This window comes from Echeneis naucrates, chromosome 1 (genome assembly GCF_900963305.1).
Source record: "Echeneis naucrates chromosome 1, fEcheNa1.1, whole genome shotgun sequence".
NCBI lineage: Eukaryota > Metazoa > Chordata > Actinopteri > Carangiformes > Echeneidae > Echeneis > Echeneis naucrates.
In genome coordinates this window covers 1,382,205-1,405,322 of record NC_042511.1, presented here as the reverse complement: position 1 = coordinate 1,405,322, position 23,118 = coordinate 1,382,205, and the positions used below count along the sequence as shown (strand labels likewise).

Sequence of the window (23,118 nt, the reverse complement as noted above, 5' to 3'; positions counted from 1 at the left end):
TGGGTTTCAGGGTTTGTTCTTCTGGAGTGGCCCCGACTGTAAAACAGCTTCTCATACGGCAGCGAGCACGTGGCGGCAATAAGGCCGCGACACGCCGCGCTGCCAGAATGAGTTATGATGAATGCTGTTTGTACTTGTTGTGTGAAGTATATTTGTGCACCCTGCAGGCCGAGCGTCACCGATGGAGAGATTAGAACGTCGTCCCACATTTAAACACACCACACACCAGGAGAGGACCAGAACTCTTTGTCTTCTTCTTCTGCCTCTCTACATTCTCCGGACCGCCATGTGAAGGAATGGGAGGATGTGAGCTGGGTGTGTGTTACCTCATTTGTCTTTGTACGTCCAACACACACACGCCGGGTGTTGACCGTGGCTCTGACCGGACCTGCTGCCGAGCGCCCTCCAGACGAGGCCTGACCTCACTTGGCGAGACCTTCCTGTCCCTCGAAACGGATCACCTTACGCTTCAGAGCAGCCACGCTGAAAGAGATCAGCAGAGGGAGGAAAAGGGGGGTGGACTGAGACAGGAGACATGAAAGACAACATTTTAGCTTGTAGGCCGCAGGAAACGACAACAAACATGGGGCCTCGAGCGAAACTGGATCTGCAGCAGACATGTAAGTATCCTGTGACGGTCACACATCACCGTGGTTTTAAAGAGTGAAAAGGTTAACGCTGACAAAGATCTGTGGAATTATTAGATTAACTTTCTGTGATGACAAAATAAGCACTGTTTGGTGTTTGAAGACCAGAGAGAGGCTCGTCTATTAAGATTAGGGTGGCATTTTTAAGTGAAACCTGAAATGAACCAATTCAGCTTGAGGGAAAAATAATGTTTTAAAATAAAGATATTCTGCTTTTGTCTTAAAAAAGTGTGGACATAATGTTTTACATCTTTACTTTAGCATAATATAACAAAGACATTTTTACAGGATTTATATAATGGTCTCTTATGTTTACAGTTAAGACTTAAGTATAAATTAAATATTATAGAAAAATTCCATTTATATACTATGAGTCATTCCTCTGACTTTTCAGAAATAGAATACTATGAATCTAACTGCATCCTGCTTTATGAAAATGTTTTTGTTTTGCATCCAGATCTTTAAATTAAGTCTCACTTTCTTTCAGACTCCCCTCTAAAATAAGTTTTAGTGGCAAACAACTAATGAGTATACTAAGAGTAATAATGAAATGTCTGTTCTTCCATATTAGCCGTATTAAAGACAGAATTTAATAAAAGGTCCGACGCTTTTACCGTCATCTCTGTGTCATCATTGAATTTCCTGAAGTCTAAACTTTGTCTTATGTGAAACTTTGTGTTTCTGTTCATTTTTGTTAAAATGTTTTTACATGAAAATTATGAAATGTCAATATTCATATATTTAACATTAAATATGATTTTAAATAAACTTTAAATAAATGAAATGATACCAGCTGCGGACTGATGATGGTGAAGTGTTTTCTTCTGTGGTTCATCAGAGGTCACCTCACGTCATCACTGCTTTGGCGCCCCCTGCTGGTTGTTCCAGACAGCTGTGACCTGTGGAGGTTTCTGAACACAGCACTGTTTATTAGCAGCCCCCCAGGAAGGTTTTAATGTTCACTTTGCTGCTGTTTGGCTGAGTTGATTACGGTGGACAAAATAATGGGAGCAGCAGTTGAATCATCAGAAATGAATGAACCGTTCAGTGCTGCTCTAATTAGACTGCATTAGTCTTAACTAGCTGTCCCTAATAATGTGGTTAAGTTCTGACTTACATCCATTAGCCATAACATTATGACCCCTCGCTGCATCTTGTTGGAAAAAAACAAAAAAACAAAAGACAAGAACCAAGGATGAGGAAAATTAAGACCAGCACACAACCGTTCAGTTCTCTCAGCGCTTGGAGAGCCAGCACCAAGAGAAGACCCTGCTTCTGCGAGGAGCTGCCTTAGCAAGTTTATTTACAATTCACAAAATACAGGTGTCGCTTTCAAACAGTATTCAAGCATTTCACATTAGTATCGTTATATTAAGCCACCGTTTCCTCCCGTTTCACCGGCTGCCCAGCTCTTAGTCTTTGGTTTCCCCAAAAGCGAAACTTGGCTGAACACGAGGAAAACTCCTACAATCATCTTTAAATAATCTTTAGCCATTTTACAGCCTCCTATACACACATGGTCTGTCTCAGGTTAAATTAATCCAGGTTTTCCTTTGTTGCTTCCTACTAGATGAGGATTTTGTGCGCTTTCAACAAAAACCTGCGATTATTATTATTTTTGTTTTACAGCATTGTGTTGATAAAACTTGTACAGCTTCCTATTTATACTTCAACATACAAGATAACTCCAAAACTTAGCTGGTTACAGATTTTGGCTTTCATCTACATTTTTCCCATATTTATAGATATTAGTTACAATTGTTTTGTTTTATGGCTTCAAATCACAATGTTATCTCTTTGCGTGAGGATCTCTTTGTAGTAGTTGTGCGTTGGATACATGGCGGCTAGCTGAAGGCATGTGTAGTTATTCTCTGTTTGGGTTGCCAGAGTTAGTTTTAAGTCCTAAACATGAGAATGAAGTCACTGTTAAGTGCTATGATGCTGTGCAATACACAATAAAAATTAAATAAAGTGATTGTCTAAAGTAAACGTTTTCCTTTTGTCTGTAAAAAAACAAACAAACAAAAAAAAAAAACAAACAAAACATGTCCCATGAAACCGACATGTCCTACATTTATAACCGTTTCTCTGTGAAAATCAGAAGTTTCCGGTTTGTTGAGGTGTTTTTGTGAAAGAATGAACTCTTTAAAAAGATGCTGTGTATAATGAATGAATCTACGGTGGCCTGGAGAGCTCAACAATGAAACCAAAAAAAAAAAAAACCCAACCCATATCTTCATCAACAAATAAACATCATGGACATGTTTCCAGGGGATACAAAAACATGGCACATTTCTAAAGCGTTGCAAAAAACAACAAAGCAAAAAAAAAAAAAAAAAACCCAAAAAAAAAAACAGCATATATAGACATATATTACATTCCAGCAGGTGCGTCTCAGTCTGATTCACCTTTTTGTATTCCCTGGAAACACTTGTGTTGTATTTGCATGATGTACTTATAATTCTGCACTATAATTCTATTGTAACACTAAAAAAAAAAAAAAACACAAAGCAGTGAACATACAGAGCGGCTGACAGACACACACACTGCGGTCATGGTGTGTCTTCCCACTCATTTTTTGTTATTTGCTGTTATTGTCTATTTTTTGCCGACTACCTTTACAATGTGAATCCTGAATGTGCTCACGCTGAGCCCTCCGGGCCACCGTGTCAATGTGTTGTTTTAGTATGAAAGTTTAATGTGGAAACAACCACGTTACTGTGCACGTCGTCTATAGCGTGATCATGACCTGAAGCAGACATGAAACCGTAACAGCAGTGAGAAATGAAAAAAAAAGAATCACAACACAGGTCGCACACACGCACATGCACACACCTTCCACACTTGTGTTGCATGTTAAATGTTTTCAACCCGACCCTGATTCTCGGATTCTGGAAAGGATGAAGAACGTTCAGGGGTTTCAATAAATGAATGTTTCTTCATTTCATTTAAAACAAGCTGATGGCTTTCTTTTGTGTTTTTACTGACTGGACTCAAGATCACCGTGTTTTTCCATTGTCCCGTACAGCAGCCCGTGGTTTAGGCTGCAGTTCTACAGTATTTGGATAGAGATGCTTCTTTGTTTAGGCTCCGTGCTCCAGCACAGTGGATCGTTACCGTGAGGTTAAAGTGGTGACTTTAATCTTTAAGAGTGTCGGTGGATTTTTTTTATCCTTTTGGGGGGGCTCTGTATAAAAATGCTACGGTTTCAACACAGTTCATTGGAAGTAAAAGTAAACACCAGTCAGTACTTTGACCTCAGAGTGTTTTTTTTAATCCAGTGTGCAGGAGTTTAGGGTCTCTGTAGGTGGTCAGGATGAGGTTTCTCTGTTTAAGGAGATAAATTAATCTGTCTGCTTATTGAAAGCAAATGCAGGATTAAGAATCTGGTTTAAAGGGGCAGGTTCATGGAACCAGGACTTTCTGTTGACCATTTCAGGGCCTTCTCCTTATGGGAGTGCACTGATGGACACTTTATTTTCACCTGATGTGAACTCGATCAGACTGTTTAATCAGATAAAAGTAGACTTTTTGCTTAAAGAACTTAGTTTTTTTGTTTTTTTTAAACTGTCAGATGTTAAGAAATCGATGCCACTGATCGATACGAGGTGTTGAACCTTAGGATGACTCCGGTGATTATTTGTCACCGTCCCGGTCTCCACGCAGCAGCCTCTCATGCTGCCGTTTAGTGATGACGTATTTGAAGAACTCGTAGACAGACCAGCTGATCGCCGTGGAGGGCATCTGGTAGATGACCCGAGCTTGGACGCCTTTGAAGAACGCCGGCATGCCTCCATTCCTGTATACCGTCCGACAAGCATCGCCCAAGCCTGAGATGTGGCGACTGCTGGCAGCAGCCGCTCCAACCGCCCCGCCTGCCGTGGTTGCCTCAGCCTGGATGACGTGAATTGCCTGAGCCTCCTGAGTGTTGAGGAGAGTCTTGCAGACGTCGAGGGGGGTGGTGGCGGCGGCAGCCAGGGCTCCAGCCAGGGCGCCAGACACGACGTGGGAAGAAGGGTTGTACTGTCTGTGGGGGTTGAGCAGCTCCTGGAGGTACTCGTAGGTCATGAAGTGGAGCGCCTGAAAGGGCACGTTCATGGTCAGCTGGGTGGTGTAGCTGCGGTAGAAGGCGGCCGGGCCCTCACGCCTCAGCAACGAGCCCACACAGTCCAACACACTGCGGTAAGGTGAGTTAAACATCTGCATTCGCTGCTTCACAACTGGGGGAAAAAACAAAACAAAACAGGAAGGAAAAAAAATACGTCAGGAATAGATTTGATCGGATTCGGCAATCAGTAAGAAACTGAAAATAAGAAGTGAGAAGATGGTATTAACATCAGAGAGGAGGCCCGTTAGTCACATTCAAATTCAGCTTCATTTCTTGACTCAATGGAAGGAAGACGTGGCTGAAGCATGCCTGATGCCTCATTACAGAGGAAGAGAGAGAAAACCACATCAGTGGTGTGTGGTTCATCTGCTGAATGATTATGAAAATCAGCTTATTTCACCACACACAGAAGTTAATATCATTCTGTGTCATAATAAATTGTGTTTTAGTGTGTTGTGACTTCCCAGTAGAAGTCACATTAAAATCTTAATGATACCATTCTTCATTTCTCTCACTATCACATGCTCAGATATCTTTCAATTTGTATTTAAAGATCAGTTCAGTAAATTCTGGTGTTGCAAAATTCAAACCATGATCTAGATGTTGAGCTGAATATTGAGTCATTCAGCAGCCTGACACCACAGCTATTATCGTCACCTGCTCCTTCATGAAAATGTTCAGTGTTGTTCTGCAGAACAGTCTGTTTTATTATGATCAACTGTATTATTATCAGACACATTTTCCAGCGTCCACAGCAGCTGATTCGGTGGCTCCACCAAGTGTCCTGAGGGCAGAAATGCACCACCTGATTTTCTACCAGAGGCCTTTAAAGGAGTACTTCTAGAGATAGTCACGGAGCAGAGATCTACCATGATGGATTTTGCACATGTGTAATTGTGAGAGAGCCAAGTGGCTTTACCTTCTGCTGGGTTCATGATGGCGTCGTGCAGCACGGTGGCCATGCAGCCCGCCACTCCTGCAGAGCACAGAAAAGAGGAAGTTAAAGCTTCAACCAAAAGATGACCTCAAGTTTCCTTCCTCTTCTGTGAGCACAAAAATGTGATTTATATTTACAGCATGCAAGTAGTTGAAATGTCCGCTGCTACACTCGTCCGTTCTGTCCATTTCCAGCTCTTCCTACTCAGTTTTAAACCTTTCAGTCATGCATCAGGGATTTTCTTCTTTAAATAAAATAAAGTAGGTGATAGTGACGTTTGGGCATCATGACAGTTCACTCTGATATGCTGGCAGAAATCTCACCGTTAGCAAAATGGCTGTTGGTTCCAGGGTGAATGGCATCGCTGAGTGAAAACTTGATCTTTTCATAGCAGGCAAAGTAGAGAGCATGGGCGGGACCTGCACCCACCGCCAGCACGTTCACGCCTCTGATTGGCCGCCACACTCCCTCGGTCTGCACAATCTGCCGCAGGGCGTCCATCACGTTCCGGTAGCGGGCTCCTGGTTCAGGATGCAAGCTCTGCATACGAGTCTGGAGGGACAGGAGCAAACACAGACACATAAATAAATGAAGACATTCAGCCTTTGTCAGGTATTTGGATAGTTGATGGTTCATTGGCAATGAGTGAATGAGGCTGGCAATGAGTGACTTTTTAGTGAAGGAAATCTGACAAATGTATAATCTGTTGTATCAGTGGTTTCTGTCTTCAGCCTCCAGTCACTGATGTTGTCTGAGTTAACAGGCTGGCAATGAGTGACTCAGTCCCAAAGCTGCTAACTGTTAGCTTCATTAACTTTAGCTCTCTAATTTCACGTGACCATTTCTGACGTAGATGGGGAAAGACACGGTATCACATGGAGTTACAAGAGAAGACAGTAAGACAAACAGTCCAACAACACTTAAAACACGATTAAATCTGTGTTTGAATTTACAGGAGTTGATTTAATTTTAAAATTATGTAGCCCTGAACTGCCTAGTAGCTCTGAAGTCACTTGTTAAACATTAAATCAGCACATCATGCCAGCAGAAACCAAACACAGAGCAGTTTCAAGTACTGTGTTAGTGTTTTTGCATCTCCCTTTGACAGCTACTTCATGCTTTGCCAATTTAAAGAACTATGCAGTCAGACGGAAACATCTGTCGTCCACCACAAACGAGGCCTGAGTCTCCTTCCAAATGAACACAACTCTGAAGATCGTGATAAAGATTGCATAATCCTGAAACTTCTCCAAATACACAACAAGTGAACTGCCCCTGCCTGCAGGCCTGTGTGGACATTCCCATCTCCTGCTTCTGGGAAATGATAGCTCAAAAGGAATGTGCTCAGTCATCGGATGGGTTTTTCCTCTTTCTGCAGCACAGAGCCACCAAGCAGCGTCAGAGCCGGACACACAAAAAAAAAAAACATTACTGCCAGTGAATGAAATGGTCCAACCACCATTAAATAATGAGTAAGACTTGTGGAAACAATCAGAATCTGAATGGGGATGGGAATGGGAAAGTCCAATATGATTCCACACAAGGTGCCTGCTGCTGCATTTGACGACAGGGAAATAAAAACATGAGCAAGCTCAGCCTCAGTCGTCAGTCGCCCCTTCATGTGACATATAGATTTGAATTCTACAAATTATGGGGTGGGAGACAATGAAGGGCAGCTCTTGTTTCGACTGACAATGCACGGTTTACTTTGAAGCTATGAAAATCCCGTGTAATGAAGTGAAGCAGGGGTCAATGTCATGTGAAAAGTCAGCTGAAATTATTTTGGTGGGGCTGGAAACAAACAAATATGTTCCTGTACAGCTGAAGAAAACCATCTGTTAGTCCTGAATACCACACCTCTCTTGGCGCTAACAGTGCACAAGATTGTTATCTTCATCTCTTATATAATGCGCTTGCGGCGATAGAACAATGTTGATTACGTTTCTTTTTTTTTTGCTGTGTTGATGTTTCACAAATGTCTATCTTAAATTTGTCCCACGAAACCCAAAGAAAATCCAACAAGAGACAAACAGCAGGAGCTGGCCTGTACGTGGTGAGAGTGGAGAACAGAGAATGCTGTTAGTTTCTGCGTGTCGCTGCAGGCTGGTTAAACAGGGTTAGGGTCACTGGCATTATACGGACAGCAGAAACGTCCAGTTAGAGGGCATCAGTCTGTCTGGTCCTTTTGTGCTGTTACAGCACATTTACCTTCCTGTCTCCCCTGTAGCTCCATCCAGGCAGAGCTACAGGGGATCACACCTCAATGACATGCTCCAGACCTGGACAGGAAGGATTTACATTCTCTGGTGTTAGGTGGTCTTGCTGCAACTCATTGGCTCATTAGTGAGGACTTGCGCAACGAGTTAAGCCACTCGAGGGCGGAGTGTGACAGTAACAGCCACTTCTGCATACCAAGATAATCAATGATAACTGTAAGAGCATAAATCTAGCAAATGCTTCCCTTACAAACATTTTACACACAGTATTATCACATCAGCTGCCTCATATTTACAGAGGAAGTGGTGAGTGTTCTTCTATTCAGCAATGTTGGGTTAGTTAAGTGTTCAAGTGTGAAGTTAAGCACATCACACCTGATGCTAATCAGATCAAAACACAGATGTGTCATCACTCATCAAACTTTGGTCAAAGACATCATGGGGAGCCCTTCCCAAACACACATCACTTTATTCTGGAAACCTGCTGCTTCTGTATTTACATAAAGCAGTTTTTGTCCAGTAGCGTGTCCCTGAAAGAAGCTATTCAGGATGTGCTGTGGCACCTTACCAAGAGATTGGTAAACTGGGTCAGGAATGATTATATAGAGACAAATACAGTGCTTCAATACAAAAAAAAAAAACAAAACAAAAACACACAAATGTTTTCTAAAATTACCCTTTTGTCATTAACAAGTTTGTGAATTCCGGCTTGGCGAGAAGGAATATAAAAATGGATCAGTAGACACTTTGACATTTTAAAATGTTTCAGGCACTTTACTATTAATTGCTTGTTGCAATCACAAAAGGTGGGCAAGACCATCAATCAACAGAAGAATTATCTGTAACTACTGTGATAGATGGGTTATTATTTCAGGCTTCTAATCAGACATTTAAAGATCTCATCACTATGATCAAATCTATTCATCAAAACAAATAATTCTGATGAATCTGATAAAAGGAGTTTAAGGAGCGTCTTTTCTTGCAACAGTTTGCATTTTACAGTGATTAAGGCTATTCAGAGCGATATGCTGGATTGAATCAGACTTTAAACTTTAACCTAGAACAGATCAGTGTGTTTAAGATAGTGAAGGTTGCTCCATTTATGCGTAAAAGAGGAGCTATGAGGAAACAGTGGAGGAAGGATTGACCCAAAAATTGCAGACTGCCGGACAAAGACACCTGCTGACGCCAAGAGGAAACAAAGATTGTGAAAAGGCTCAGAAAAGGGGAGGGTTTTTTCCAATAAATATTACTGTGATGAAAAACCAATGACTTTTCTATGTTGCAGATAAACTACTGTTTATTTTTCCATTTGAGCTCAGCATCATGGAACCCAAATTAAAGGCCATCACTAATAATAAAAAACTAAGTTTTTGTTGAACAGGAGTTTCATAATGCCAATCCCAGAGCTCACATTTAACTCATCTTGTCTCCGTTGCTTAATGCTAAAAATGAGGAACTACTGTCAGTGTTTTTGGTCATCTTTCTTGGATATGGACAATTTCATTTCACATATTTGGTGTTGCAAATTAACTTTAAACTATCAGTGTGACAGTTTAAAAAAAGACAATATCCTTTCCTACATAAACTTCTTGCTCCAATCTGCCGAGTCCCAATAATATTTTCAGTCATCAGAAAACAAAATAAATTCTTCTGTGTATGGTTTGACTGCAACATTTTGCAATGGATACTGTGCTTCTAAACCCCCCCCCAAAAAAAACAAAAAAAACAAAAACAAGAAGAGGAGCTGATCAAGTCATCTGTAGTGAATTAGGGCTTTGTTTGATTGACTACTGGACAGCACAGACCAGGTTTATTTTGAAGGTTCAGAATGAGTGGATAGTTTGGTCAGGTCATGTTCAGGCCCCATAAATGGTTGGCATTTGACACAGAGAAGCTGCGTCGCAGTTACATGCCACAGGCTCATACAGTACAGCCGGTAAAAACACTTATCCTCAGAAAAATCAACGTTCTTCTTTTCTGTGCAACAGGAACTGATAGACGCAAACCAAAAGACATAAGCAAAACTTTGTCCAAGAGATAAATTTGCTGCCTAAGGATGTTCTTGTTCTCAAAAATGTCCACAATGTTTGATTACTTCCTCTCGTTGCAAAGGCTTCTTCAAATGTGCTTAATTTTGCAGTTTTAGTCAGGCTGTGTAATGTAATGTGAAATATATAACCAACACAGCGAGGAACTCATGATCACGGCGAGGTGTCTGTATCAGAGACATGTTTGACACAGCTGTCAAATTATATAACTATCCTCTAAAAAAAAAAAAAAAAAGAAAGCGTAGCACAAAAGATAAAGTCGCTCCCTTTGGAGCAGGTACAGTAAAATTAACAGATTGAACACGGAAAGATTGTGGCGCTAACTGTGATTTATTTGGTTGATTAGTTTAGTAGCCAGTTAATCATCTATATTGGTTTACAGTCAGTTCATGCAGTCAACCGATACGGACTGATGGCTCAACTGTGCGCATTACTACACCCTTTCCTACAGGTCTAAAGGTGCTTCATTTCTGAGAAACCCTTTATTTTGACCCTTCACCATTGATCTAGTTATTGTTGTACCACCTAAGTTAATGATCTACCTTTTCCATTTACTTCACATCTCTTCCTGACAGACTCAGATGTATGTCTGCAATCACACTTCTGCCTCCCAATGTAAATAAGACACAGATCAAGTCCAAATCCATGTTTACACACCTCACTGTGCTGATTTGTTTAGTACATTGAGCCAACTTCATTCACATAATGCTGAGCCGTTTTCACAGGTTCACAGTCACAAACTAATCCTTTGACAAAAATAACTTCAGAGGTGTAAAGCAGAATAACAAAGTACTGGTCAAATTTAATTAGTCCATGAATTAAAGTCGTGTTTAGTTAGGAAATGTGTCGTCTGCCTTTCCCTGGTCTATTTCAGGTCAGTAAACAGGCCTGGGGTTTAACTTACGGTGACAACTCAGGGTAGAAATAAAAAATTAATGAGTGTCCGATAATGGAATCACTTGAGCCCAAATGGGGTAACCGCCGCTTCAGTTAGTAAGCTAATTAGCATGTAGCTTGCTAGCTCAATGGGGAGACCTGTCAAATGTAGCAGTTTATTATTACACAAACATCTGAAAAAAAAACAAAACAGGGAAGTCGGGCTGGGGCAAAGACACGCATCCGAGTTTATATTAGTACTAAAACCAGATAATGTTTAATTTTTTCCTGTTTGGGTGACATTACTTAGTTAACTGACCTCTGTTAGCAAGGTTACCCCTGTTAGCTTGTAGCCTACGCGAGCGGAGGCTTCAGTTGAGGCCTACCAGTACCTCCAGGTTTATGGAACCGGACAGGCAGTTAAATAAGCGGTGTGGTGTTACTCTTTGAGTCGGTACCTTGACACAGTCGATGGGGTACATAAGGCAGTGCTCCATGATCCCGGCCACGGATCCTGCCAGCATGTGTGTGCTGGCCGGTACTCCCTGAGGCAGTCCTTCATAGTCTATGTCCGGCTCCACGGAGCTCGGAGCCTCCGGGGGTGCTCGGTGCACCGGGGCAAAGTCCTGTTCCGCTGTCATTCTCGGGGAAAGAGAGCCGACAAACCCCCCGCTGGCGTCCAGGATCCTGCCGCCCAGCCATCGAATCTCCGCGCCGGCTGCCGCGCCTGCAACCCGGCTGTCGACGCCCGGTGTTTCCGCGGACGCTCGCCGGGACACGAAACCGTCCACCTCCATTAAAAAGTGAAGGAGTTCAGTCCGCGAAGCGAGTTCCACTTTAGGACTTCAGCGACCCGCCTGTCGGTGCTGTCTCCCCGGGAGGTGAGCGATCGTCCCGGCCGGCTGAAGAAAGTGTCGGCGGACCGCGGGATCTGCGCGGCGGATGGAGACGAACCGCGGAACCCGCCGGAACAAGCCGGGGGGTTTGTCAGCCCCGTCACGCCAGACACCAACGCTGATTGGATATGCTGACTGTCAATCACTACGAGCCCCTTTTCATTGGCCTGATTGGTCTCACAACAAGGCGGGGCGAACAAAGTGGGCGGAGATTGAGCGTTAGAGGGCGTTGACGATTCTATAACCGAGTGAGGTCACATGTTTGACGAGAAGAAGCTCAGCAGGACGTCCCGTGTTAAACCGAAACATTCCCTCATAAATCATTAATATGAATGTCAGATAGAACCCAGAAACACAACTTCAAGACCGGACTCACACTCCGCTGGTCGTTTTTGAAACACAAATATGACCAGTGACGTCACACACACTCACCTCTGACCTCCCTGATGTCAACCAGTGAATCCCATGTGTGGTAAATCCTGTGTTGTGTGCTGTAACACTGTAGGTTGAGTCATTTTGTACATTTTCTAACATACATCAGTTACCAATATATTTAAAAAAAAAAGGTGCGTACACCGTGAGTGCATTAAAATTTTACCACCGTTCATTAGTTTCCAGGAGAAATTGGAAATGAGAAGGGGTTAAAAACCTGATATCAGTCCTGTTCTGTTTCCTCCTGTACATGTTCCTCTGCCACAGGTTGAACCAAAACCACTGAACCTAACTTAAGTGATAAAACAAAAATATGTTTTGTATTAGTGACTGTAAATGTGTCTTACAATTTAAAATACAAGAATGTTTCCAACTCACTAGTGTTCACACACTTTTGTTGGTCTTAACACTAGATGTCGCCCATTTCCCATGAAGCATTAACACTGCAACCATCTCTCAGACACATAACTGGAAAACTAAAGAAGTGAAACCTGTAGTTTTTCTTCGAGAGATAACATTGCTTGTTTAGGTTCTTCCCTCCCCGTCACATTTTTGATGAATGAAAAGCTCCTGGTTTTATTTCTTCCTCACTTTACTTTTGTTAAGTTGTTATTCATTGTTTTGTGGTAAAGAGCCAGTCGAGTCGAACAGGTGATCCATTTCCAAAAATCCAACAACCAGGCCTGAAGGAAGCTCACACCACATGTGTGAGATTTGGCCCAGAACTAGTTCTGGCAGTTGGACGAATATGGCTTTTCTCAATTTCCTGCCACAAGTTACCACAGAAGGCCACTTTCAGTCACAGCTCAGTCCTCCCACTGGGGAAATAGTGGCAGATGACACCAAATGCTGGCAGAGCAGGGACCAGGCCCACTCAGCTAATGGGTTTTCGGCCAAGTGTCTTCTTTTTACAACCATAGGCCAACTATAAATAGGCATTGTAGAAAAAACGAATAGTGCAAAATGCAAAATTGCATACACAGGCACACCAGAAGAAAAATAAGCTTACAGACTTTTTTGTACACGAGGACAGAGACACGGAGCCTGAAGATGACTCTCATCGGTGTATTTTTTCTAGTCTACTAGAAGTTTTTGAAAGGTAAACTAAATTGGAACTGGTTTTTCCTCCAGCCCTCAAACGCAGCAAACGACCACCATCGCCATGATGCGTTCGATGACGTGGAGCAAACCGGAACACCGTCGAATCCTCTTCGGTCATTTCCTCCGCTTCGGCACAACGTCCTCGGTTTAAATCACCTCCGTGGAGTCCAGAGGAACTCTCTCACCTCCACAGCCGAGTCACCGACACGTTTAACCGACTGGGGAGGATTATTCTCACCGCGGCTCCTCCAGGTAACTTGTTAGCCACGGAGCGTTAGCATCCCTGCCGCTCCGTAACGGTCAGTGTTCGTGAACGCAGCATTAGCAGGTAGCAGCCGTTACACCGGAGCTCGGTGCTCAGACTACCGGGGGATGTTTGTTAAATCCCGCAGTTTATTCCGTCCAGCTGGTCTGTTTTTGGCAACCAGGTTGACTTTATATAACCCTCAGCTCATCCAGCCATCTTAGAGATGGTTAAAGGTTTGTCTGAAAATAACGAAAAGTCGGTATTTATGTCTTAAAATGTCCACAATGCAGCAGCTGCATCACTTAAAAACAAAAAGATCAGATAGATCAGGTGAGCAGGTCGATTTATTAAAACCTCAGACTTTAGGAGTAAATGTTTTAATATGAATGTTTCTGCTTCATTAAGACCAGTTCACAGCACGTGGCACATTTCCCTGCTCATCATCCTGACAGCAGACAGATAAACCGGGAATCGAACCTCTGACCTCACTGCCCTCTCCCCTCAGGGTGCAGCCGCCATGAGCTGACACAGTGACTCCTGGTATTCCTGCCCAGGTGGACCGATGGCCAGGTACTGCACTGATAGCTGGTGAAGAGTCATTCCCACTTCAGAGGGTTGATGCTGGTTTGGTTTTTCCACAGGATCAGTCTGTCCTGCCTGCCGGCCTCGTGGTACTGCAGCGTGTCCCTGCTGTCTCTGGGCTGTGCCCCCAGACAGAGGCTGCTGCTGCTGCTGCTGCTCCTCATCACCTCCACCCTCCTCTTCCTGGGGACCTACCACAGGCAGCTGTGGGCCCCCCACCGACGGCCCGGCTCCAGAGTCAACAAGTGAGTGGTCGGTGCTCGTGTCAAACGCAGGCAGCAGCTGAGGTAGATAAGTGTTTTAGAACGTGCTCATCATCATCAAGAGCTGCGTTTCTACAGAGAGTCTCCATCTGACGCCGTCTTTAGCTGAGGAACGCGCTGCTCAATTCATCAAAATCACAGTATCCAAATCGGGAGTGCTGCTGTCTATTGAGCGTAGAAAATCTGTAGCCACAATATTTTTGTTTATTGGACACAAAGGAAAATGCTTATTCGTTGCAAAATCCAAAAAAAATTAAATTGTTATCTTTTAAAAAATTTACCTAACTGAAATCATGTCACACAATGCAATATAAAATATAAAAAATTGGGGAGATTCCACGCAGCCCTTACTGCGTAATGATTTAAACAGGGCTCTTATTTTATGATATTTCAGAAGTAAAACTCCAGGATTGAAGTTAATGTTTGACAGACTGAGTTACAGAACTTGCCGTTCGTAGCGCCACTGAAAATCTGGATGAGAAAGCAGACATGTCACCTCACAGGTTGGTGAGGTGACATGTAACACGCTGTTACTGTGAAGTGTGCTTTATAAATGACACAGGTGGGAATAAAATCGAGGTAATCATCCAAATGTCATAAAATATATAAATATAAATATATAAAATATATAAAAATAAAATAAAGTCAATCACTGAACAATGGCCTATTTGTAATAAAAATATTTTATCATGTGCATGTGACCGGCTGTTTAGTGGACCCCTGATGAACCGAGCCAGATGATAAACCAGTTATCAGGGTTTTTTTAAACTCACTTTGTGACTCGCAGCAGCTGCTGTGTTCAGCAGCCAAGGACAGATACGAACAGAAAGATAATTTCTTAGAGTTCAAGGTCGTTTTATTTTCCAACTTGCTGACATCAACCTAAAGTGAAGATGGGAGTTTTCTCACCTCCTTTAGATAAGGACTGGTGTTCACGGCCTGTGGCGTCTCAGATGTATTACACCTGCTGTTTGCTCAGGGATTTGGATCCCAGCCTTCGGGAATAATGTGATGAGTGAGAGTTAAACCTGTGCCTGTGAGCTTGTTTTTCAGGATAAGTGGGGATGTGATAGAGAACACGGTGTGAAAATATCTCAATATAAATATAGCTGCTGCTGTCGATATTCAATGATCTTTAAATACACAAACCTCAGGGTTTAAAACTCGTTTCTATTTACTCACCAACGGTGAATACAGATCAGAACATGGATCTCTTCTCAGGTACCTCTCCATTGCTGAGTCCATGGAAGCCACTGACGTCCTCAACCCTGCTCTGAACTATGGGATCGTGGTGGACTGCGGGAGCAGCGGCTCCCGGGTCTTCGTGTACTACTGGCCCCCCCATAATGGTAACCCCCACACGCTGCTGGACATCCGGCAGATGAGGGACCACGACCACAAACCTGTCGTCAAGAAGATCAAACCCGGTGAGGACGCGGCGCTCAGTCATCATCTTACCCGCTCTTTCTGTAAAACAAAACTGTGACAGAAAGATCAGCCATGTTTATTTTATTTCATGTGTGAATGTTTCTAACTGTAGCTCCTTTATGGAGAACAAACTAGTTCTTTCCAGTAAAAGAAGAGTTTTTATGTTTTGGTGCCGGCAGCAGTCATGTGAATGATCACCTGAATAACACCTTCACAAAACTACAAATCTGACTCAAACTCTCACGAGGACTCAAGTATGAACTGATCAGGTTTTGGCCATCAAAGGTCAAAGGCCAGTATGATAGTTTGGCTCTTTTTTCATACAATTATGACAAATTTTCACATCGATGGTCATTTTGGGCCTGACACCAGTAGTGGAGGGATACAATGTTGAAGCAGTGATTCTAATTTAATCAAAAGTCAATCAAGACAAAAGCAGCAGCCTCCTGTTGCTTTATTTAAATTTAGCATTTTTCAGAGATTTTGTCTCTTAAAGTGTTCCCGCTAGTGTGCGACGTTACAAAGCTGTTGCTGAGAGACCAACAACCGCTCACACTCAGACCTACAGACAATTTAGAGTCATCGATGAACATGATGTCTTTGGACGGTGGAAGGAAACATGGAGACTCCACCCAGAAAGGCCCCAGGGCCCCTGACCTTCTTATTGTGGGGCAACAGCGCTAACCACCATGCTGCCGTGCTGCCCTTGTTGCAATGTGAGGATCGTTATTTATCAGCTTGTGGCTTATAGCCAACAAGTGAGAGGCAGAGTGTGTGAAAGAGATAAGAGAAAACATTCACAGAGAAAAAAAAAAAGAAACAGAAATTCTATTTTTGGATTCGCCTGTGACATTATTTTTCCTTTCATTGTCAATTTATTCCTAAAGTCTACGCATGAGAAGATTCTTCTCTGACAACATCAAATTTAATTACTCAGTGACAGTATGTTTATCTGGAGGTTAAAGGTCATGTGGCTTTTTGAACTCTGGACATCACATGAAGAACAGACAAGCTCTTTATTGGAGGACTGAAGTGTTCAGACTTCAGTTTATCATGATCATCAGTATCAGAAGTCGAGAACCTACATTTATTTACTGCTGGTTTATATCCAGAAACATGTTTGACTTGGGTGTTTTATTTTGGGCTTCAAAATAAAACTAACTTACTTTTTGTTTCAATTGCTCTGATTTGTGCTAGATTATTGTTTTATTATTGCATGAAGAACTTGATTGATTGAAGACCAGCCGTGTGTGTGTGTGTACTCGTGGTTCTCACAGGTATCTCCACTCTGGCGAAGACGCCGATGCGGGTCAGTGACTACCTCCATCCTCTGCTCAGCTTCGCTGCTGCTCACGTCCCCAAGAACAAACACAAGGAGACGCCGCTCTACATCCTGTGTACGGCCGGCATGAGGCTGCTGCCTGAGAGGTAGACAACAAACCCTGAGTCAATTTTAAGAAAATAAATCATCATATATTAAGATATTTTGTCACGATGTTTTGAATTCTTCCACCTGTGGACACACATGGAGTCACAGTCTTTACTGGCGTGTTCAAGGACAGTCTGACATCCCAGATGTGATGTGTCACATTTGTGCTCTACTTTTCTATGTGTAGCCAGCAAGCGGCCATCTTGGACGACCTGGTGACTGACGTTCCCCTGGAGTTTGATTTCCTTTTTTCCAGTTCACACGCTGAAGTCATCTCTGGAAAACAAGAAGGTGAGTGGTCACTTCATTCTTCAACTCTGGTCTCATTGTTGTGACTAGGTGTTATAAAAGTCGATTAATTAATCACCTGTCTGGTTCTGTGTGTTTACATCATGGCCACTAAACCCGGAAGGAGTGTACGCATGGATTGGCATTAACTTTGTGTTGGGCCGTTTTGATCATGCTGATGAGGGTGAGTGTGAAACAATAATGTTTGGTTTCATTTCTTTGGCCCACGTTCTTTTGTGTGCTGAGTGATGAGGCTCTAACACTTTGGGCAATACTTGAATCATAATTTGGCAAAATCTTTACACATCAGAGGACGCGACAGTCGAGGTGACCACTGGCTCTCAGAACCAGCAGCCAATCAGCAGGCGGCGCACAGTGGGAATTATGGATATGGGCGGGGCTTCACTGCAGATCGCCTATGAAGTGCCAAGCGCCATCACCTTCAACTCACCAGAGGAGGTGAGCGATGCAAGGGCAGCCTTCTTCGGCGAAATATTGTTGTCAGGGCTGCAGCTAAGTGATTCTCCATGCTTGATTGATCGGTTGATTCATGAATAAATCAGTCATTTAGTTGGTAAAAAGTCACATTGAAGGTGAAATCAGCGACTATTTGGCATCTTCTTCATGGAAAATAAATTCATGCAATTCATTTTCTGTACCTCACCTTCAGCTGTATGACGTGTTTTTCCAGGAGGAAGCAGGGAAGAGTGTTCTTGCAGAATTTAATCTGGGCTGTGACGTCGAACACACACAACATGTGTACCGAGTCTACGTCACCACCTTCCTCGGCTTCGGGGGAAACATGGCCTGGCAGCGCTACGAGGACCAGCTGGTCAACAAGACTCTCACCAAGAACAGGTTCATCACACACACTGACTACAGTCTAGATCAGTGTTTTTAAAGCGTTTTTAGACCAAGAACTTAGACACTTGAATGCAAACCACAGACCACCATCCACTCCCAGGCCGACAGGACAACCTCTTCAGGTTCACTGACGTCTTCATTGGATTGGTAAACAACAAAACAGGAAATACAAGAATAGAAAGCCGAAGCTGCAAAGAGTCCAGCAGCAGATGCTTTGTGTAAAATATGATTTCCTGGCCAGTTGGTTGTTTATGCCAGTTAGATTAACGTCCCCACATAGACGTGCTAATTAAATAGGCTGCTGCATCAAATCAAGTCTGCAGGGTTTAATTCTAGCTCACGAAACATCTTTAATAATCCTTAAACTTCTTAGCCCCCGCCTCAGATTCAGCCCCGCTGGTCTCATCAAAGTTTAACGTCTCCACTGTGTTCTTCTCGCTCCTGTTTCTGCAGGTTTCTAACCACACAGACCGGCCTGAGTGAGAACAAACCGTACCTGGACCCCTGTCTGCCACTCGGCCTGTCCGACACGGTTGTCAGGGGCAACCACACCCTGTACCTGAGGGGGCAGGGTGACTGGACTCGGTGTCAGGAAGCTGTACAGCCCTTCCTCGGCCTCCACAACGGCACCATGTCCCCAGGAGGCGTTTATCAGGTACAGCATGCCTTCAGCTGTTAGCGAGCGCCTGCATTAGGGGCTAGGCTAGTTAGCATTGTTAAATGTTGTAGCTCCTCCTACTCCAATCAAAAAAAAAATATATATATATTTTTCAAAAAAATATATATATATATTTTATATATTTTTTTTTTTCAGGCTCCCATTAACTTCAGCAACAGTGAGTTCTACGGTTTCTCAGAGTTTTATTACTGCATGGAGGACGTGCTGAGGATTGGAGGACAATACGACAGTGAGAAATATTCCCGAGCTGCTAAGGTGACCACAAACGCACAACAGTTGTGGCATCTTGATCCCTAGAGGTGACTGAGTTTGTGGTCAGAGAGTTAACCAGAATTTGTTCTAATTTATTAACCAGGACTACTGCGCCACTAAGTGGTCAACGTTGAAACAGCGTCTGGACAACCAGCTCTTCGCTCAGCAGGCTGATGTCAACAGACTCAAGTAGGTTCATCTTCATCTTGACCTGGAGTCTTCATCAGGGCCTTGTACTGTGCAGAATTTGGGCTTCTGTCATGCTGGTCTCTCTCTGCTCAGCCTCGACCGTCATTTCCTGGTTTTTCAGTTTTTTCCAGTAACAACGCAGACACCCACCATCTGAAGCGTGATGTCTGACAGCAGATCAGTCCTGAGTGTCATTTTTCCAGATGCTGTTTAGAGCAGCTACAGATGGTTCAGTGATAGCTGTGATTTAATTAGAGGCAGTGATGCAGAACTAGAACGGGGTCCTTATGGAAAGGCCTGCAGGGTGAACACCGATTGAGCCCAATAGATTTTAATGGAGTGTAGCAAGACTGTCCACAGGGAGGAGCCATTGAGTCAGCGTCAGCGTCAGCCAATAGGATGGGAGAGAAGCAGCAGTTCAGATTTGTGGCTGTGGAGTCGGTATCGTTGCCCACAGGCTGCTGTGTAAACTATCCCCTTCATCTGCAGCGTCCACGTCCCGTTTACTGTAAGACAGAGAAGACAAAGTTCCAGCTGAGAACTGTCAGTGAGAATCTACCTGCAGGTTGGACCAGATCTGCAGTTCTGGCATTCACTGTGACTCCTCACAGGTATCAGTGTTTCAAGTCGGCCTGGATGTATGAGGTGCTGCACTCCGGCTTCCGTTTCCCCACCAACTACCCCAGTCTGAAAACAGCCCAGCTGGTTTATGACAAGGAGGTCCAGTGGACTCTGGGAGCCATCCTCTTTAAAACCCGCTTCCTGCCTCTCAGGTAACTCCATCTCACTCATACAAGGTCTTCACTTTCCCACATTTCTCCCAAATGCTTCCACATCTGAACCAATTCTGGTGCATGCAAAATCTTTAGGCTGGCAGTCCACACTGTGGGGTTTGAGGGGAGATGGGGGGTCTAAAGTCTCCTCTGCATCACAGAAAATCGCTCAGCTCAGGGGATTCTTGAATGAGTGTGTGTTTTCATGTTCCTCGTACTGGAGGATTGGAGGTTTGTTTGTTGTTTCTTGACTAAAACATGTGCCGTCCCATCTGTTCCCGTCTTCCTCTGCCCCGTGAACGTCCTCCAGGGACCTGCAGCAGGAAACGTTGCGGCAGAGCCACCCCAGCTGGCTGCGCTCCTCCTTCGTCTATAACCACCACCTGTTCTCACTCTGCATCCTGGTGGTGGTGCTGGCCATCCTGCTCTACGTCCTGCGCCTGCGGAGGATCCACCAACGGGAGCAGCGGCAGGCTGAGGCCCTGGACCTCCTCTGGGGCGAGGAGGGAGAGGCTCTTCTCCCCTGAGGCTGCAGCCTGAAACCTGTTAGACTCACAGACAACCAATCCAGGCCTGACGACGGTGAGTGAGGATCGTCGTAATTACTTACCAGCTGGAGAAGAGGCAGGATTTTTTATCTTTGAAAGACACTACAGAGACGGTTTAATGAGCCTGGAAATCAAACTCCTCAGTGCGTCCTTTGATCATGCAGCTTTAAACACAGAGCTTGACTCAGACTGGAAAGATCTTTTCTGGCTTCACATTCTTCTCTTCAACGCAGTGTTTGGATTCACGCCTGCAGCTCCAGATCAGATGATCCATCCTTTAAGCGCTGTCTTCTAGTTTCATGTTGGCCTGAACCTGCATTCAGTCTATTCCCTGAAGGGTCATGGGGCAGATAATCCAAAATATCTCCATCAGATTTTTCATTCATTTGTGATTTAAAACAAAATCTGATGAGGTTAACATGGATGCAGCTTCAATCAGCTCTGATCTGCAGCCCAGAACACAGAGACAGTCAGAAGAAATCATCAAATTCATGTGCTGCTAAATGCAAACACAGAGGACGAGGGGGCGGGCTGCGGTGGCGGTGGCGGAGGGAGCAGGATGACTGAGTGAGCGCCAAGTGTTTACATGGAGCACTTAGTAGGAGACAGGGGTTAAGGACATGATGAACCTACAGCTGCATCATTTACAGCCCGAGTCCTCAGGAGGACGGCACGCTGGACCAGCAGTTAGTGTTTGCCTCACAGAAAGAAGGTTCTGAGTTTGAGACCCAGGCCGGGGCATTTCTGTTGTAAAGTCAGCGTTTTGTTTCTTTAGTTATTTAAGACACAGATGTTTCCTCTGAATAACAAACCAACAGAAAAACAGTTCAACTTTTAAAGCCAGTGGTTCGTCAACACCCCCTCAGTGATGCAGGAGGTCTCGAACAGGTGAAGATTTAAACATATATATATTTAAAAAAACATAATAATCCAAGCTGCACAAAAAGGAAGAGGAATCTCAATGTGAACTGATTTAAAGCCATGAATGAGGGGAACAAAGCCAAACTCAGAGTGAGACAGCCTGTTTTATTGTGTTTCTGCGTCGACTGTAAATGAAACCACTGTTGTGTCTTTGTGCTGACAGACTGATACAGCTGTGCAACAACTGTGACGAAGCAAATGTGCGTCTGAGTAACACCTGCTGAAACTTCCTGAGAAGTGAAACATTATGTTGATCCCACAGTGGGAGTTTGTTTTTCTTTTCTGTTTTTATTGAAAGTGACATGATTCACCACATGAGATGATGATGATGGAAAAAAAAAAAAGAGGGACGGGGGGGGCTCTGCTCACTGTTCAGACTCCAAACTGATCCAGATCAGGGATTTCATCAGTCCAGCTTCAATCCTTCTTTTCCACTCATGACTCTTGGAGCAGGAAACACCAAACGGCAGCCAAAAAACTGAAACTTGAGCTTGACAGTCATTTCTGTTTTTTGTTTTTTTTTTTTTTGGTCTCTGACTCTTTTACCTCACCAGTTCTTACAGTGAGTCAGAAACTTTGGACCTCCTGATCCACCAGGACCTGGACTACAGGACTCTGCTTCTCCTGTTTTCAGTCCCATCGAGGAAAAACCGTTTCGTATCTAGATTTGGGCGTCGTGCAATGAACTGATTCACTGAAGGGAACACTTGACTTTCATGTTTGTATGAAGCTTCTTTCAACATCAATGTGAACAGAAAAAATTCCAGTCCATTAAAGGATCCTTTTGTAGTAAATGTCGGCTCCTGTGTTGTGTGTGTTGTATCCGCTGCAGACAGGAAAGGGTGTGTTAGATAAACTTGGAGGAAAGCGGTATTTCACCCCTCTGTGCTGCCTTACAGACTAAATGTTCATTCCTGCTGTCAGGTCGGACATTTGAAGATGGAAGTCCGCCTCAGCTGCTGCTTTTCAGACTGCTTGACAACAGAAAGTAAATAAATTTTTATCTTAAAAACTGTCGCTCAGCACGACACCTGAAGACCACTTTAGTCTGATGAGACCAAAAGTCTGCTCACCAACATCCGTCCTTTGACTCGCAGTGCTCGTTTTAGTTCTATTTGTGTTGCTTTTAAGCAACCTGTTTATGGGAAATCTCTAAACTGAGGTGTGTGAAAGCTGCTCCTGTCAGACAGAACTGAGGGCTTAAAAGGAGCATGCTGGTCCAGTTGGCACAGTCAGGCTGAGGGGCTGCCTTCAATCTGCAGGACCAAGTTACATAAAAGCCACTTTCAGGGCCGATGCTGTGGAGCTGTGAGACCTGCTGGTGGTGCTGCGCTGCGTTTAGGACCTGCTGGGAAAAGTAGAACCCTGAAACACCCAGGGGGAAAAAAAAA

General features: G+C 43.8%; 2 protein-coding genes across 2 annotated transcripts; one reads left to right on the top strand and one right to left on the bottom strand.

Moving 5' to 3' along the window:
• Positions 1–1,880: 1,880 nt before the first annotated feature.
• On the bottom strand, positions 1,881–11,786 carry LOC115035897 (mitoferrin-2-like). The gene is made up of 4 exons (XM_029493979.1): positions 11,294–11,786; positions 6,016–6,244; positions 5,675–5,731; positions 1,881–4,867 (listed from the first exon to the last, which is right to left on the bottom strand). Exons 1-4 carry the CDS (start codon positions 11,630–11,632, stop codon positions 4,284–4,286), a joined length of 1,209 nt encoding a protein of 402 aa, XP_029349839.1. The 5' UTR covers positions 11,633–11,786; the 3' UTR covers positions 1,881–4,283.
• A 1,581-nt stretch (positions 11,787–13,367) lies between these two features.
• LOC115057467 (ectonucleoside triphosphate diphosphohydrolase 7-like) lies at positions 13,368–22,483 on the top strand. Its single transcript, XM_029524641.1, has 14 exons — positions 13,368–13,516; positions 14,017–14,081; positions 14,153–14,338; positions 15,578–15,783; positions 17,062–17,212; positions 17,401–17,504; positions 17,626–17,685; positions 17,812–17,960; positions 18,193–18,359; positions 18,819–19,020; positions 19,180–19,299; positions 19,400–19,485; positions 20,097–20,258; positions 20,569–22,483. The coding sequence occupies exons 2-14, from the start codon at positions 14,074–14,076 to the stop codon at positions 20,783–20,785; spliced, it is 1,818 nt and encodes a 605-aa protein (XP_029380501.1). The 5' UTR covers positions 13,368–13,516; positions 14,017–14,073; the 3' UTR covers positions 20,786–22,483.
• Positions 22,484–23,118: the final 635 nt, after the last annotated feature.

What these genes read in the sequence shown, in the direction of transcription:
- LOC115057467 (XM_029524641.1), top strand. An exon ending in CATCTCTGGAAAACAAGAAG is followed by an intron (nt 17,505 to 17,625) that starts GTGAGTGGTCAC and finishes TAAACCCGGAAG; the next exon opens with GAGTGTACGCATGGATTGGC. An exon ending in CCCCAGGAGGCGTTTATCAG is followed by an intron (nt 19,021 to 19,179) that starts GTACAGCATGCC and finishes TTTTTTTTTCAG; the next exon opens with GCTCCCATTAACTTCAGCAA.
- LOC115035897 (XM_029493979.1), bottom strand. Translation starts at nt 11,632, where the DNA reads ATGGAGGTGGACGGTTTCGTGTCCCGGCGAGCGTCCGCGGAAACACCG. An exon ending in CAACAGCCATTTTGCTAACG is followed by an intron (nt 5,732 to 6,015) that starts GTGAGATTTCTG and finishes TGTGCTCTGCAG; the next exon opens with GAGTGGCGGGCTGCATGGCC. An exon ending in CATCATGAACCCAGCAGAAG is followed by an intron (nt 4,868 to 5,674) that starts GTAAAGCCACTT and finishes TTTTTCCCCCAG; the next exon opens with TTGTGAAGCAGCGAATGCAG.